Source organism: Colletotrichum abscissum (genome assembly GCF_030869225.1).
Source record: "Colletotrichum abscissum strain IMI 504890 chromosome Unknown Scaffold_43.1, whole genome shotgun sequence".
Taxonomy (NCBI): domain Eukaryota; kingdom Fungi; phylum Ascomycota; class Sordariomycetes; order Glomerellales; family Glomerellaceae; genus Colletotrichum; species Colletotrichum abscissum.
In genome coordinates, this window is record NW_026850354.1 from 220332 (window position 1) to 233944 (window position 13613).

General features: G+C 34.4%; 3 protein-coding genes across 3 annotated transcripts; 1 reads left to right on the forward strand and 2 right to left on the reverse strand.

Annotated features, from left to right (window-relative positions):
* Positions 1-8201: 8201 nt before the first annotated feature.
* On the forward strand, positions 8202-8878 carry CABS01_13206 (uncharacterized protein; the record flags this gene model as incomplete). Its single annotated transcript, XM_060546551.1, has 3 exons — positions 8202-8306; positions 8365-8457; positions 8531-8878. 3 exons carry the CDS (start codon positions 8202-8204, stop codon positions 8876-8878), a joined length of 546 nt encoding a protein of 181 aa, XP_060395172.1.
* Positions 8879-9413: 535 nt separating this feature from the next.
* CABS01_13207 (uncharacterized protein) lies at positions 9414-10317 on the reverse strand (the record flags this gene model as incomplete). Its single annotated transcript, XM_060546552.1, has 3 exons — positions 9414-9887; positions 9937-9993; positions 10051-10317. The coding sequence occupies 3 exons, from the start codon at positions 10315-10317 to the stop codon at positions 9414-9416; spliced, it is 798 nt and encodes a 265-aa protein (XP_060395173.1).
* A 1639-nt stretch (positions 10318-11956) lies between these two features.
* CABS01_13208 (uncharacterized protein) lies at positions 11957-12925 on the reverse strand (the record flags this gene model as incomplete). Its single annotated transcript, XM_060546553.1, has 1 exon — positions 11957-12925. The coding sequence occupies one exon, from the start codon at positions 12923-12925 to the stop codon at positions 11957-11959; it is 969 nt and encodes a 322-aa protein (XP_060395174.1).
* Between the last annotated feature and the right edge of the window lie 688 nt (positions 12926-13613).

Below are 13613 nucleotides of genomic sequence, written 5' to 3' on the forward strand. Positions count from 1 at the left end.
TTTTAATTTATTAAATATATTAAAAAGAACCTAAGTTACGTTCTTTTTTTAAGTTCGATTTTTATATCTTAATTACTATATTCTAATAATCCTATTTCTTTAGGTTTTATAAATAGTTTTATATATATTTAATATTCCTCGGGTATAGTTTAGAGTTATTACGATTTCTAATTATTAATACTAATTATAAACTTTTTATAGCTTTTTACTATTTTAATAAAAGCTATATATTATATTTATTCTCGTTCTTTAGGAGTTTTTAAAAATCTATTTAAACCCTTTTTTTTTTAAAGTTATTTAGTAATTAGATTTTCTTAGAAGATTTAATTAGTAATCTAATTTATCTATAAGTTATACTTTTATAACTACAAAAGTCTTAAGATAACGTTAATATTTCTAATTTCTATAATATCGTATTATAATTATTCTTATTAATTATTAATATATATTAAGAAGTATACGGTTTCTTAATTAATATATTTATAATTATAATTAACTCGTTCTCTTTTTACTATTTATAATTAGTATAGTTTATTCTTATATACTTATAATAAGTTAAGTTTATTTATTATTCTTAATAAAATATAGGTTTCTTATATATTATTATTAATAATAATATCTAATCTTTATTTATAAATATCGAGGTTAACTTATAAGTATACGTTATTATATTATATAGTTATATATAAGAACTTTTTTTCTATTTTTACCTTTTATCGTTCTTTAGTAATTAGCTTTCTTAGTTTTTTATTATACGCTTTTTTTATTAAATACTTTATTTATATAGTTCTTATTATTCTTTTTAAGCTTTAGCTTTTTTAATATAATAAACTTAATATTAGTTATATTTATAGTCTTTTTATTCTATATATTCGCTATTAAAGTACTTTATAAAAAAGCTAGGGTTTAGGCTAAATATTATTTTATTATTATTATTAAAGCTTAATAACGTCTAACTAAGTAGTTAGTCTTTTATATAAATATCCTTAATAAGTTTATTTTTACGTCTTTATAAATAAAAATAACTATTTTATTTATATACGAAGTACTAAAAATATTTATTATCTAAGTATTTTACCTAAAATAATTCCTTATAAAAAAGGTCTTTAAGGTTAAGTAGAAAGTAATTTTTATTTATATAAGGGGTTATTATAACCTTCTTATATTCTTTAGTTCTATAAAACTAAATAGTTTAGTTATTTTTAAATAAATAAATATATTTATATTATAATTCATTATCGTTCTCTTTAAAACTAATATTATTAATACTAAGTAATATTTTATAATCGATCTTTATCTAAGTACGTCGTTAGGTAACGTTATAAAGTTCGTCCGAATTATAAAATAATTTTATTTTATTAAAATAAAAAGAACTAGTTCTTATTTTAATATCTTCTTTTTTAAAATTAAAATTAATTTTTCTTTTTTTTATAATTCCGAAATTAAGAATTAGTCTCTTAATTATTTCGATCTTATCTTCGTATAAAAGGTTTTTAAATTATTTTTTAACTTTATAAATAAATTTCTTATTACTATCTACTTATCGTATTATATAAATAAACTTAGTTAAAGTTTTATTTAAATTAAGTTCTTTTTTAAACTTAATAAACTATTTCTAATTTATATAATTTCGTTATACTATATAAATAAGGCTATTTATAATTTTTTTTATATTAGGTCCTCTTTTTTTAAACTTAAAAAGTTACTCCCTTATACTAACTAAGAGTCTTTATTTAATTCGTCCTTTAAAGAAGTAAAATATATTTTTTATAATAGGGTCCGTCTTAGCCTTTTTTTTTATATCCTTATAAATTTAAAAAAGTATTATAATATATTTAATATTTTTTTTTTTTAAAAATATAGGGTTAATAAGTAAGTACTTCTTCTTTTTTTATTATTATTACTAAGGTTTTCATAAGGGATAGTATAATATCGTATCCTAATCGTCCGTTATTCTTAGGTTATTTTAGGTACTATCTAGTTTATTCTTTACTATTTTAATAAATAAAATAGCTATTATTATAATAAGCTATTTATAAAAGTTATTTATAGGGGACTTCTTTATTTATAATATTAGCTCGCTTTTTTAAAATAAATTAGTATTAAATACGCTTAAGTTATTAATAATCTCTAGCTATATATCCTAGTTTATTATAGTTATAGTATTTAAAGTCCTTTTTTTTTAGTACTTTTTTATATTTAGTAATACTAAGCTCTATAAGTCCTCTATATTATTTATAAAACGTATTTTATTATTATTAGTTTTTTAAGTTATTTTAGTAATTACTTAGTAATTTACCGTAGCTTTAGTATTTTTTATTAGAGTTAGCTTAAGGGCGTCGTACCTCTCCCTTTTTTTTTATATCGTTTATAAAATTAAGTATCGATTTTAATAGCGAGCTCGACGTAATATAAGAAATTTATTAATATTTTTATTTTATTAAGTTCGTTCTTAACCTTATTTTTTAATTTTTAATAAAACAAAAAAATACGGGTTTTTTTAATAAAATCGAGTCGTATTATAAGTTTCCTAAACTTAGTAATATAATACGAAATAAACTTAGTTTATTAAAAGTTAACTAGGTCTTTTTTAGCTTATTATTTTTTATTAAGGTTCTAAAATAGGGATTCGAGGGCGCTCTAGAATCCTATTATATTAATAAAAATATTTATAGTTTTTTTTTTATAATATAATAAATAACTGTTATTATTAAGGAATTCTTTTTAAAAGGGTTCGAATTACTCTAGGGCTCGTTTCTTAAGGAAGGTTATTATATAAATAACTCGCTTAGTTTTATTATAAAAGTTAGTAATATAGAACGTTTAGTAAGTTCTAATCTAAATTAGGAATTTCTTAAGACGTTTAGTAATTTTATTAAAAGTAATAAGTATATTAAGCTTAAGTTTCTCTTATTTATTTATAGGAGTTTTAATAATACTAATAATAGCTCGAAAGGTTCTAATTTTTTATTCTAAATCGTCTATTTCTCTTTTCTTAATTCCTAAGTTAATTATAGCCTTATTAACTATATTTTAAAAAGCGGCGATATTTTTATTATTTTTAATTAGAGTCGTATCTATTTAAATAAAGTTATTATTAAAAAGCTTTAATATATATAATAAGCGAGTGGGCTAGATAAGCGAGTGGGCTACCTAACCGCTATTAAGCCACTTATATTACTACAATACGCATTTCTCTATTAAAAAAAATAATAGCGCTAACTAAAAATACTTAATTAAACCTAGCTATTTAGGCTATTTAAAAAGACCGAACTCTTATTATTCGGGCTATAATAAGGATTTATAATATTAGTTACGTTACTTTAAGTCGTAAATTAGATAGAATATTATTATAACGCAATATTATTCTTAACTCGCGGAAATTAATTACGTTTAAAAAAGAGAAGCTAGTTAAGTATATTCTCGATTTAAATTCCTAATTATTTCTTCCCCGCTTTAGTAATATAAAAGATATAGCTAATCGACTACTCGCTAACCGCGATACGCCCCCTATTAAGAAGCGCTAAGTTTCTAACTTCGTTAAGCGCTAAATATAGCTCTAGACGCGATTTTTTTATAAATATAATTATAAAAGGGCTTAATACGAAGATCTAAATATAATAAACGCGTAGTTTTGCCTCGTAGCAAATATAATTACGAAATACGGTATTATAGAGTCTAATATTTATAACTTTAATAAGACTAGCTTTATAATAAGCTAGATTATATTTAGAATAGTCGTTACGAATATAAAAAGGCGTTTAAATACGAAAATAATATAGCCTAGTAATTATAAATAGGTTATAATTATTTAAGCTATTAGCTTATTAAGCTATAGCGTCCCGTTATATATTATCGTTATGGGTAAATATTACTTCTTTATTTAGTATACGGAATCCGGTTTATTATGTAATTAGGTTATCGTAATGTTTAAAAACGGATAGATAATAAATAAAAGAGGCTTAGATTAAGTAAAATACTTTAAATAGTAAATAAAACTATATATAAAAGTTAATATTACTTCCTCGTCGTTAATAGATACGAAAGTTACTACTTTACGGATTTTAAGTTATATTATAAAGAGAATAATATCGTTACCTTTTATATACTAGCTTATTTATTTTATTTATTATAGCCCTTAGATATTAGATATTTTAGATTTTTAAAAACGGTATATAGCTAAGAAATTAAGGAAAAGATATAACGGAGTAATACTTATATTATAAAAGAGGACTTCTTCCCTACGTTTTATAGGGTATTTACGTAAGCGATTATAAAAAAAAATATTTAGGGAGGATTTAGAGGAGCCGGGCTTATGCTTTTAAGTATAAAGAGTATACTATCTAAGCTTAACGTAAAGTTATATACTCCGACGCCTCTAGGATCCCTCCTAATAATACTACCGGCTTAGACTTCTTAAATACTAAATAACCTAATAAAAATATTATTATAGTTATAACTTATTAAAAATCGAATTACTTATTATTAAAATAGCTCCTTAACTTCGATTATCGAAGCTATTAAGTATTTATTAAAAGGGGCGCGAGGATTTATATACTAAATTACTTTATTAAAATCGGAGTACTAGATCTTTTAAGAAGAGAATAACTTACTTAGCTAATATAAGAGGGCTAAGAAAACACGTCTTAAATAAGGAGGAAGTTTTATAATAGCTAATAGGGAAGACCTTTAGTTATAAAGAGAGGTAATAACTTAAATTAAAGAGGAAACGCGTTAGAGTAATAGTCGTTAACTAAGGACTAAGACAGATTAACGATAATATAGCGTCTATAAGAATACCGGTTATAATACGCGAATATATTAAATCGCTAAAGAAATGTCTAAAAAAAAGGATACTAAATAGTTTTAATTAAATTACTTTTCTTAGTACTATTTATTAGTTACGAATATAATATAGTTGTAGTCAGGTAGCCCACTCGCTTATCTAGCCCACTCGCTTATTATATACGTTATAAGTTCTTTATTTTATTTATTATTTTTCTTAATAATATATTATATTTTTTTATAATTTACTTTTTTAAAAACTATATTATTATTAAAATTATAAATAACGTTAGGTATTTTATTATTCTTAGCCTTAACTAGCTCACTAGCTAAGTTAATAAGTTTTTTAAAATTAAATAAAAAAGTACTTAGGGTTTTAAAAAATATCGTCGTTCTTTTTTATTACTTAGTAAGTCTCGTAAGGTTAACTTACTAAATAAGAGTAATTAAAGTATTATAACTAGCTAGTTATAGTAAGTATATTAATAAAAGTTAAGGCTATGAGTATTAAATAAATAATATCGTAATTATAAATAGTTTTTTTAAAGCTATATTTATAAGTCGTAAAGTAGGTAAAGCTTCGGTAATTAATCGTAGTTTTATTAAAAAGGGGTTCTTAGTAAAAATAGCTAAAAGTAATCGTAAGATTTAATACTAAGTTAATTACTAAAGAAGCTATAGAAGTCTATTTTTAAGCCTAGCTTAAGTTTATTTTATATATAAGTCTAACTATAAATATATCCTTTATTAATAATTATTTTTATTTATTAAGTAATTGCTTAGTAAATATTAATAAGTAATTACTTAGAGTAATTATAATAATTACCTTATTACGTAATTACTATTTCTTATTTATATATAATTTATTTATAATTCTTCCGTTTTATAAGAGTTACTTTATATTCCTATATTTTTTTTATATATAATATACCGTAGCCGCTATAAGCCTACGGGGCGGGCCCTAGTCTTAGTTATATATATTAAGTTATAATAAAAAGTTAAGGCTACGAGTACTAAATAAATAGTATCGTAGTTATAGATAGCTTTTTTAAAGCTATATTTATAAGTTATAAAATAAATAAGGCTTTAGTAATTAATCGTAGTCTTATTAAAAGGGGTTTTTAATAAAAATAGTTAAAAGTAATTATAAGATCTAATACTAAGTTAATTATTAAAGAGCTATAGAAGTCTATTTTTAAGCCCGGCTTAAGTTTATATTATATATAAGTTTATTTATAAATATATCTTTTATTATAATTATTTTTATTTATTTAAGTAATTACTTAATAAATATTAATAAGCGCTTATTTAAAGTAATTATAATAATTACTTTATTAAGTAATTATTACTTCTTATTTATATATAACTTATTTATAGTTCTTTTATTCTATAAGAGTTACTTTATATTCTATACTTTTATATATATAGTATATTATAGCCGCTATAAGCCTACGGGGCGGGCCCTAGTTTTAGTTATATATATTAGGTCGTAATAGGGGGATATACGTATTAGCTAGGTATAATAGAGCTAGAGTTTAGTTAGCGAAATCTACTTAGAGTTTTTTTTAAGTAGTATTAAAGTTAATTTCTAAATTTACGTAAAGTATATATACTTATAGTTAATAAAAGCTCGTAGGTATATACTCGAACTTAGTAACCTCGAGCTACTAGGCAATAAATAATTTATTAATATATAAGATCTTATTAAGTACTATAGTTTATAGGTTATAAAAGAGAGTAGCGGTAATAGCCTTTTACTTTTTATAAGCTAATATAAAAACTTTAATAAATCCCTTATTTTTATTAATATTAAACTTATTTTAAACTTTTATAATACCGTTGCCTAGCTATTTACGTTTAACGTTAAGGTTTATATTTATATTAATATAAAAAATATAAAGTTAGAGTTAAATAGTAAGTAGGACCTTAAATAGGGCCGAGTAAAGGGTATTTTCGAAGTTAGTAATAGCTATACTTAGTATCTAAGTACTTACTTCTTATTAAATCATATTAAATAACTATATAAAGAAATTATATAATTCGTAGTATTTTAATAAGATAATAATAAAAGCGTAGTTAAATAGTAAGTTAATATTTATAATACTAATAACTTAAAAAAGAGGTATTTTAAACTTATTCCTTTTATATATATTATTAAAGCTTATTATTTATAAAAAGCGCTTTTATATTTTTTTATATTATAAGTAAGTTTATAATATAGCTTTAAGTAGGTCGGGGTCTTTTTTATTTTATAAGACGTAGTAATAGAGGCTACGGGTTTAAATATTATAAAAGACTACTTAGGTAAGGGTTTTATTATTAAGGCGCTCGAGTTATTACTTTTATTACTTATTATAGACGTCTTTTTATTTAAAATATAACGGTATATTAGGTATATAGTTATAGACTACTATAAAGATTTTACGAGGCTTAATAGTATTATACTTAGATAAGCTACTAATAAGGGCAGTTTAGTTAGAAAAAAGCTAGTAATAAATAGGGTATATTAATAAGCAGAGGGATAGGCCGTAATTATAATTTTTTATTTTAATTTTAAACGTCTATTTTTTTTATTTTAAGCGCGAGTAGTAGCTATACCCTACTAAGAGTAACTAATTTTTTACGTTTTTAATTAATAGAGATTAATACCCTTAGTTTAATAAATTAAGTCTTAGTTATATTATAGAGTATAGTACGTAGCTTAGTTATTAACGTAGTTAGAACTATTACGGTAAATAATTACGAAGCTATAGTTATGGGCGAATATTTATAAAGTAGTTATAAGGGTATTAATTAAATTAGTGGGCGCGCTATTTATAAGAGGGTTTTTAATATATAAAAAAATAGCGGTATTATTATAAAATTTTACTAAATTAACTTTTAATATTAAAAGTTATAATAAATTTATTACTAATTAACTGCGCAATAGTAACGACGTAGTAGAGGTTAAAGTAGGTAAGTTAAAGTAAGTAGGTTAAAGTAAGTGGGTTAAAGTGGGTGGGTTAAAGTGGGTAGGTTAAAGTAAGTAGGTTAAAGTAGAAGTAGTTAATTAGTAGTAGGCGGAAGTACGTATTTAAAAAGTAGGAATTACGAGCTTGGGCTTATACGGAAAGTGCGGGGGTAGGTCGTAGAAGGTGTGCTAAAAATTACTAAGCTTTGGTTAGTCGTACGGACTATATAAAAGTGGATTACTACCCGGATAGCCAAACAGTACTGCCCGGATAGCAAAACTCGTTAAGAGACCTCCCGCGTGTCGGCAGACGAGCAATCTCGTTCAGACTCCCCGGGTTGAAAAGTGAGAGCGAGACCGACCCCATGAAAAGCAGATGACTGGCAGACAGGAGTCTCTTCCCGGTCATCGTAATGCTCGATATGGAAGACTGTCCTTCTAGAAACAAAGGATTGGCGAAGAGGGCATGCTGGAGTACATTCTACGCTATTTCGACGATGGTGCGTGGTTGAGTTCTAAGTGGATGGGCGACATGATGGATATGATGGCAGCCAACGTCTTTGGGAGATTCGTAAGTTTCCCCTATTCTTGCAAAACCCAAGACATCAAGTTACTAACGCATTTGTCAGAGAGAGTTTGCACTCATCCGCTCTATGAAGACAGCAAACAAGAGAGAGTATAAGTTCCTCGTCACGTCCGCCGATCAAAAAGTTGTCCCGACTGTGAGTACATGTATCTGCCTGTTTTTGTTCTTGCCAGACTGAGTTGGAATACTAACTGTGCTTCTCTTGCCAGGGGAATGATGTCATTTACATGAACCAGGAAGCTTTCGAAAGCAAAGCGGCGCGCATGTGGTATGATAATGTGAGTTTGCAAAGCCGCTACCATCCTCGTCTTTTCACGCCGAATGGGATGCTGACCAGTCGTCAGAACTGCATCGCACTTAGCTACCTCGAGATTGGTGTTGATAGCAAACTCAAGCATTACACCATCTGCGATAGTGAAGCCGAAGACATGGAGCACTGGATCCGTGACTTCCGGGCCGCACTGATCAAACTACAAGTGCTACAAATTGAAGGATGGAGATGGCAAGTTGGACGATCCCGTCTTCCCGCCGCCCTTCGATGCAGCGGCAATGATTGAATACCCAGTCTGCTTCTGTAACATGTGGTCCAAAGACGTAACTACCAACACGTAGCTTGTCTGCAGGGCCTGCGATGGGCTTGGGCGAAGCTTTCATAGCTCCGTGGCTGAGTATGCAGCGACTGGCGGCACTACCATCTGACGCCGCGTCTTTCCATTTGTACCTGTTGTTTGTAATTAAAACTTCAGTAATATTTCAATGTAAATAAATCACCATCCCGAACTCTTCCTGGTATGTGCCAGACATCACACACGTCCATGAAGCAGTGCTCTATAGAAAGCATTTGAAGCGGATCCTTCACGTTTTCCTCGAGGTGCTTGGAACAGACGTTTAAAGATTTTGGCTCACAATATGTATTGACCCAGTCGTAGAGATATAGGAATTGTTTGACTAAATTAAGCGTATCCAAAGTAAATATTCGGTAATGACTGTGAAAACTGATCTACCAGTTATAATAAAAGTCGATTAGATATCAAACGCTGTCAGACGATTTTCAAGCATCTGAAGACGTTGCCGGACCACCTTGATCCGGGTCTAAAGCGACACGAGAGAAGTAAGAGCACCAAGCATGTTGATGATCTGTCCAGAGTACGCAGTGACGCAAGCCTGAATAGATCCACCAGGGGGAATGATGATAGATCCCGAACCGACCTCAGAGTCACCGCTGCGGGAGACACCGATCCGCTTGCCACCAAGCTGGTAGTACACCTCCTTGGGGTTGATGCGGTTGATTCCACCAGCATCCATGACGTCGACTTCGAAGGTAGCCTTGAGGTTACGCTTGCCATTGTTGTTCCATCCGGCGCTGCAAGTGGTGACTTGGCCCGGGTTGGAGAAGGTGTTGGCGACCCAGGTGTGGATGTTGGGCTTGTCGACGCAGGTGACGTCCCAAGCGCCCTGGCCAATCTCGTTGTATCCGTGGAACTCGACGCACCACTGGTTCTTGCCACAAGCGCCGGGGAGGCGGTAGAGGATGTCGGCGTGGGAGTTCTCGGCCATGCAGGAGACCTGAAGCTTGTTAGCGTGCATCCTCCAGGGCGGGATGAGGTATGCTCACTTTGAAGGTGTTCACGTCGGTGCCGGTGCGGTCACAGGTGGCTTCACGGTAAAGCCACTGTTTAAATGTTAGCACGAGCCTTACTCAGGTAGGTACGAGATGACAAGTTCATACCTTTCCGCCGCTGCGGGGCAAGGGGCGACGACCTCTGCAGACAAAGGCAGACGCGGAGCTTCGTGCTTCAAGCTCTCTCTGAACCACGTTGGCAGGGTTCTCATTCTGAGAGTACAACTCAATGTTTCCCAACTCGGAGAGCTCGATATCCTGAGTGGTGGTGGTCCACTCAGCCCGGCGTTCCAAAGAGTCAGAGGGAACGGCTGCGAGGGCCGTCGGCAGGACAGCGGCCAACAGAGCCGCGGATTGGATGAGTTGGAAATGCATCTTGATAAATGGAATAAATGACAGTCGTTGTAAAGAGTGATGATGAGTGAGTGTGGTTGAGAATGAGTGGATGAGAAGGCTGGTGAGTTGTCTGGCAGGAGAGTTGATTCCTCATGGCTTTCCGAGATGCTTTATACTCGACTTGAGGCGGAGAAGCCGGAAATCATCAGCAAAATGCGATTCTTCATGATTGACATTCACTCATGCAAGTGGACAGCTCCATGACTTACAGTTTGAAGCTATCTCGAGACTTGGGTGGAGTTGATAGGTCTTTTTGCCGGGGGCCCGAAAGCGAGGAGGTCAAGTGCACAGCTTGGTGGAACAGGGTATTTTCGCCTAAAGACAGAGCAACTTCTTAGAGTTTGACTATGTTGCTCCATAGACAATCTCGTGAAGCCTGTGAAAACTAAATGTCGTCTTGCTCATTTACAGAGACCCGGTGGAAGCTAATGGCGACCGCATGACTACGTTCTAGCCATCTCTAGACCGACTGTACTCGGATCCCCTGCATAGAATAAACTTTCAACGCTGCTGAAAAACTTTTGGCTATATGATGGATCTCATGAGGCTCTCCGAGTATTTGGCGATTGTGATAGAACAGGAGCCTTACAAGTCTTTTGCTGAGAGAGCCGTGGTGGTCTTTCCTGTACCCAAGAATACGCAAAGTATCTTTGTTTTCGCAAGGAAGCCATCGCCTCGTGTCTGAACTTGTATTGTGCAAGGTTGCCTTTACGAATTTTCTACCTCCTGAAAATTAGTCAAATACAAAGTTCTGGACAGCGTTAACCAGAGGGTATTAGGACTAGCTTCATATATTTACACTTATGCTAAGCTTTTAGCTAAACCTCGGAAAGACGTTACATGACTCTCGCCATGCACCAATTAGGCAACACCTAGGCGACATGGGCCTTTTGAGGCATTGTACACGCCAGTAGAATTTCTTCCAGCGTTAGGATCATTATTCGGTCAATTCGGTCCCTGAGTAAACCTTCGTGCTTTCGGCGACCTCGACTACTACATCGCGAGCGTCACGCCCAGCGCACGGTGACGTCGGTCTCGAATCGCCCCCGTAATTCCGCAGAGCTTAGTTGAGTATCGTCTTTGAATCTCGGTGTCTATAGATACCCCGAGCTTCATTATCATCCTATGTGCTGAGTAATTATTACCCCGGAACCTTACTCTCCTTTTCTGCTGAGTTCTGAATACCGTGGCGTGGGTTGAGTAGGCTTCCATGAGTGTTTGGTGTGAAAGCTGTATACGGGAATAGGGGCACGTCTGTCAAAATCTACTCATTGAAGTGGGGGGCATAGAAGGAGTCACTGCAAGAGGTAAGGATTGAAAATTTGATTTTATTCAGAATCGACAAGTGGCTGAATGCTATGCTGTGCGGTGGAAAGATACAGACAAAAAATGAAAAGATCAAAGACAGCGAGCTCAGTGTCATTTTTACACGAGCACACAGCTGTCCTACCATAACTCCTGAATTGCAACAGAATGCAGAGACCTGGAACCAACCCACGTGCATCGATCCCGGTGATGCCGGGCTAAATGAGGGCTAGTCCACTTCGGGGGCACGAGCGCTTTACCAAAGAAATCGCAGTCGAGGTCCGAGTGGCGCGCGGGGATCCTTGGGGACTTGCTACGAGCCGTCACCCGACATCGTCCAGGGACTATCAAGCTTCTGGGCAGTAATCTTATCAGATTTGGTCCCTGTCGTCAAAGTTCCACGGGTTTCCGCGGAGGTTGGCTCCTCATCAGAAGAATAATTGAGAGAAATAGAAGAATCAGAGGCGGAATCAGTTGTCAGCTCAGGCGTGTTATCGCTAAAATAATCTGGCGACCCCAAGAGCTCGGAAACGAACTGCAGGGGCGCGAGTCGTGCGCTATACGTGCTGCTGCTGTCGGGCTCATCGCCCGAAGGGAGCTCGTCTAGTTCTGGGGAGCAAAGAAATTGCGCGAAAGACTCATCTCGGCCGAGTTCGGCTAGAGATAGGTCGAGGGCGAGCTGCACATCATCGTCGTATGAGATCTGCTGGAGTTTGGACTTGCGCGCCCGCTTGGCAGGGCGCATGGTGTACTCAGGCTCTGAATGGTGATTAATGATATCGAGACCGAAAGCAGGACCACGGGTATGCTCATCGTCGTAGAGAAGACCCAGCCGATACAGCTCTTCGATGTCGGGGGCGTCTTCCGGGTAGAGCCGGGCTTTCGTTGTGCGAGGATCCCGGAAGGCATCTTGTCTCTCCAGGGACGGCGTCCGACGGTGCTCGCCCGGGAGTTTGTGGCCACTAGAGGCCAGGTTGCGACCCTCGGCCGCCTCGTCAGTGCGCCATTGCCGTGTAGAGCGGTGAGTCTGGCCCCGACGTGTCTGTCGGTGCTGACGGGCCCGTTTCTGGTGGTTTGCGGTGAGGACGAGGTCGAGGAGAGGAAGCTTCTGATCGGCGAGCTCTCGGTGCAAGGCGATGGAGCCGTCGGGGTGGAAGTAGGCGCCGTTGTAGTGGGCGCGGGGGCGCGGCCTGCTGACCTGCGAGGGGCCTGGGGGCAGGTACCGCTGACTGAGATCTAGATCTAGGGCATCGCTGCTGCTGCTGTGAAGTCTTAGACCCATGCTGGGCAGAAGGTGGCTTTATATACGGGGGCTGTTTCTGGTTGGAGTTTGCGTGTGGCGGGTGGTGTAAGTTAGGACCGGAAGGGAGATGTGTCCTAGGAAGGGCGTAGAAAAGAGGTAGAGCAAGTCGACAAGGGGTCTGACGCAAAGGTGCGCGCGGTGACTTGAGACCGGTCGAAGATGATGGTTGTAGTATGAGACAGATGCAATGTCGATGAACAGAAGAGATATAAGTACATCTAGACAGATTACCTCGATGTTGTGAGGCGAAACTGATAATGTTGGCCTCCGACGGGTGAGTTGGGCCTGGCGTAGGCTGTAACGCGTGGGCGCCTTCGCTCATCCCTGTAGCCAGCCTGCAGAACGCTCCCGAAAGCTTAGTATTAGTCCAACTTGGGGATGTTCAAGGGTCCTGATGGTGGGTTGCAACGGCCGCTGATTGGGGACTAAGTGGCTGATGAGAAGTGAGTCATGCTTGGCGATGATGAGGGCGCAGCGCGTGCTGTGTTACCTGGCAGGCTGACAAGTGACACGACGTGAGATGTTGCGTAGTGCTTCAACTTCCCATTGCCCTTCTACATGCCTGCCTTTCCTAAGACTCGCACATAGACTAGAAGAGGCGATGGATCTCATGCCGCATGTTTCTTGCCTTGTTTCTAGAAGCTCCCGAGACACTTATTCCCAACGA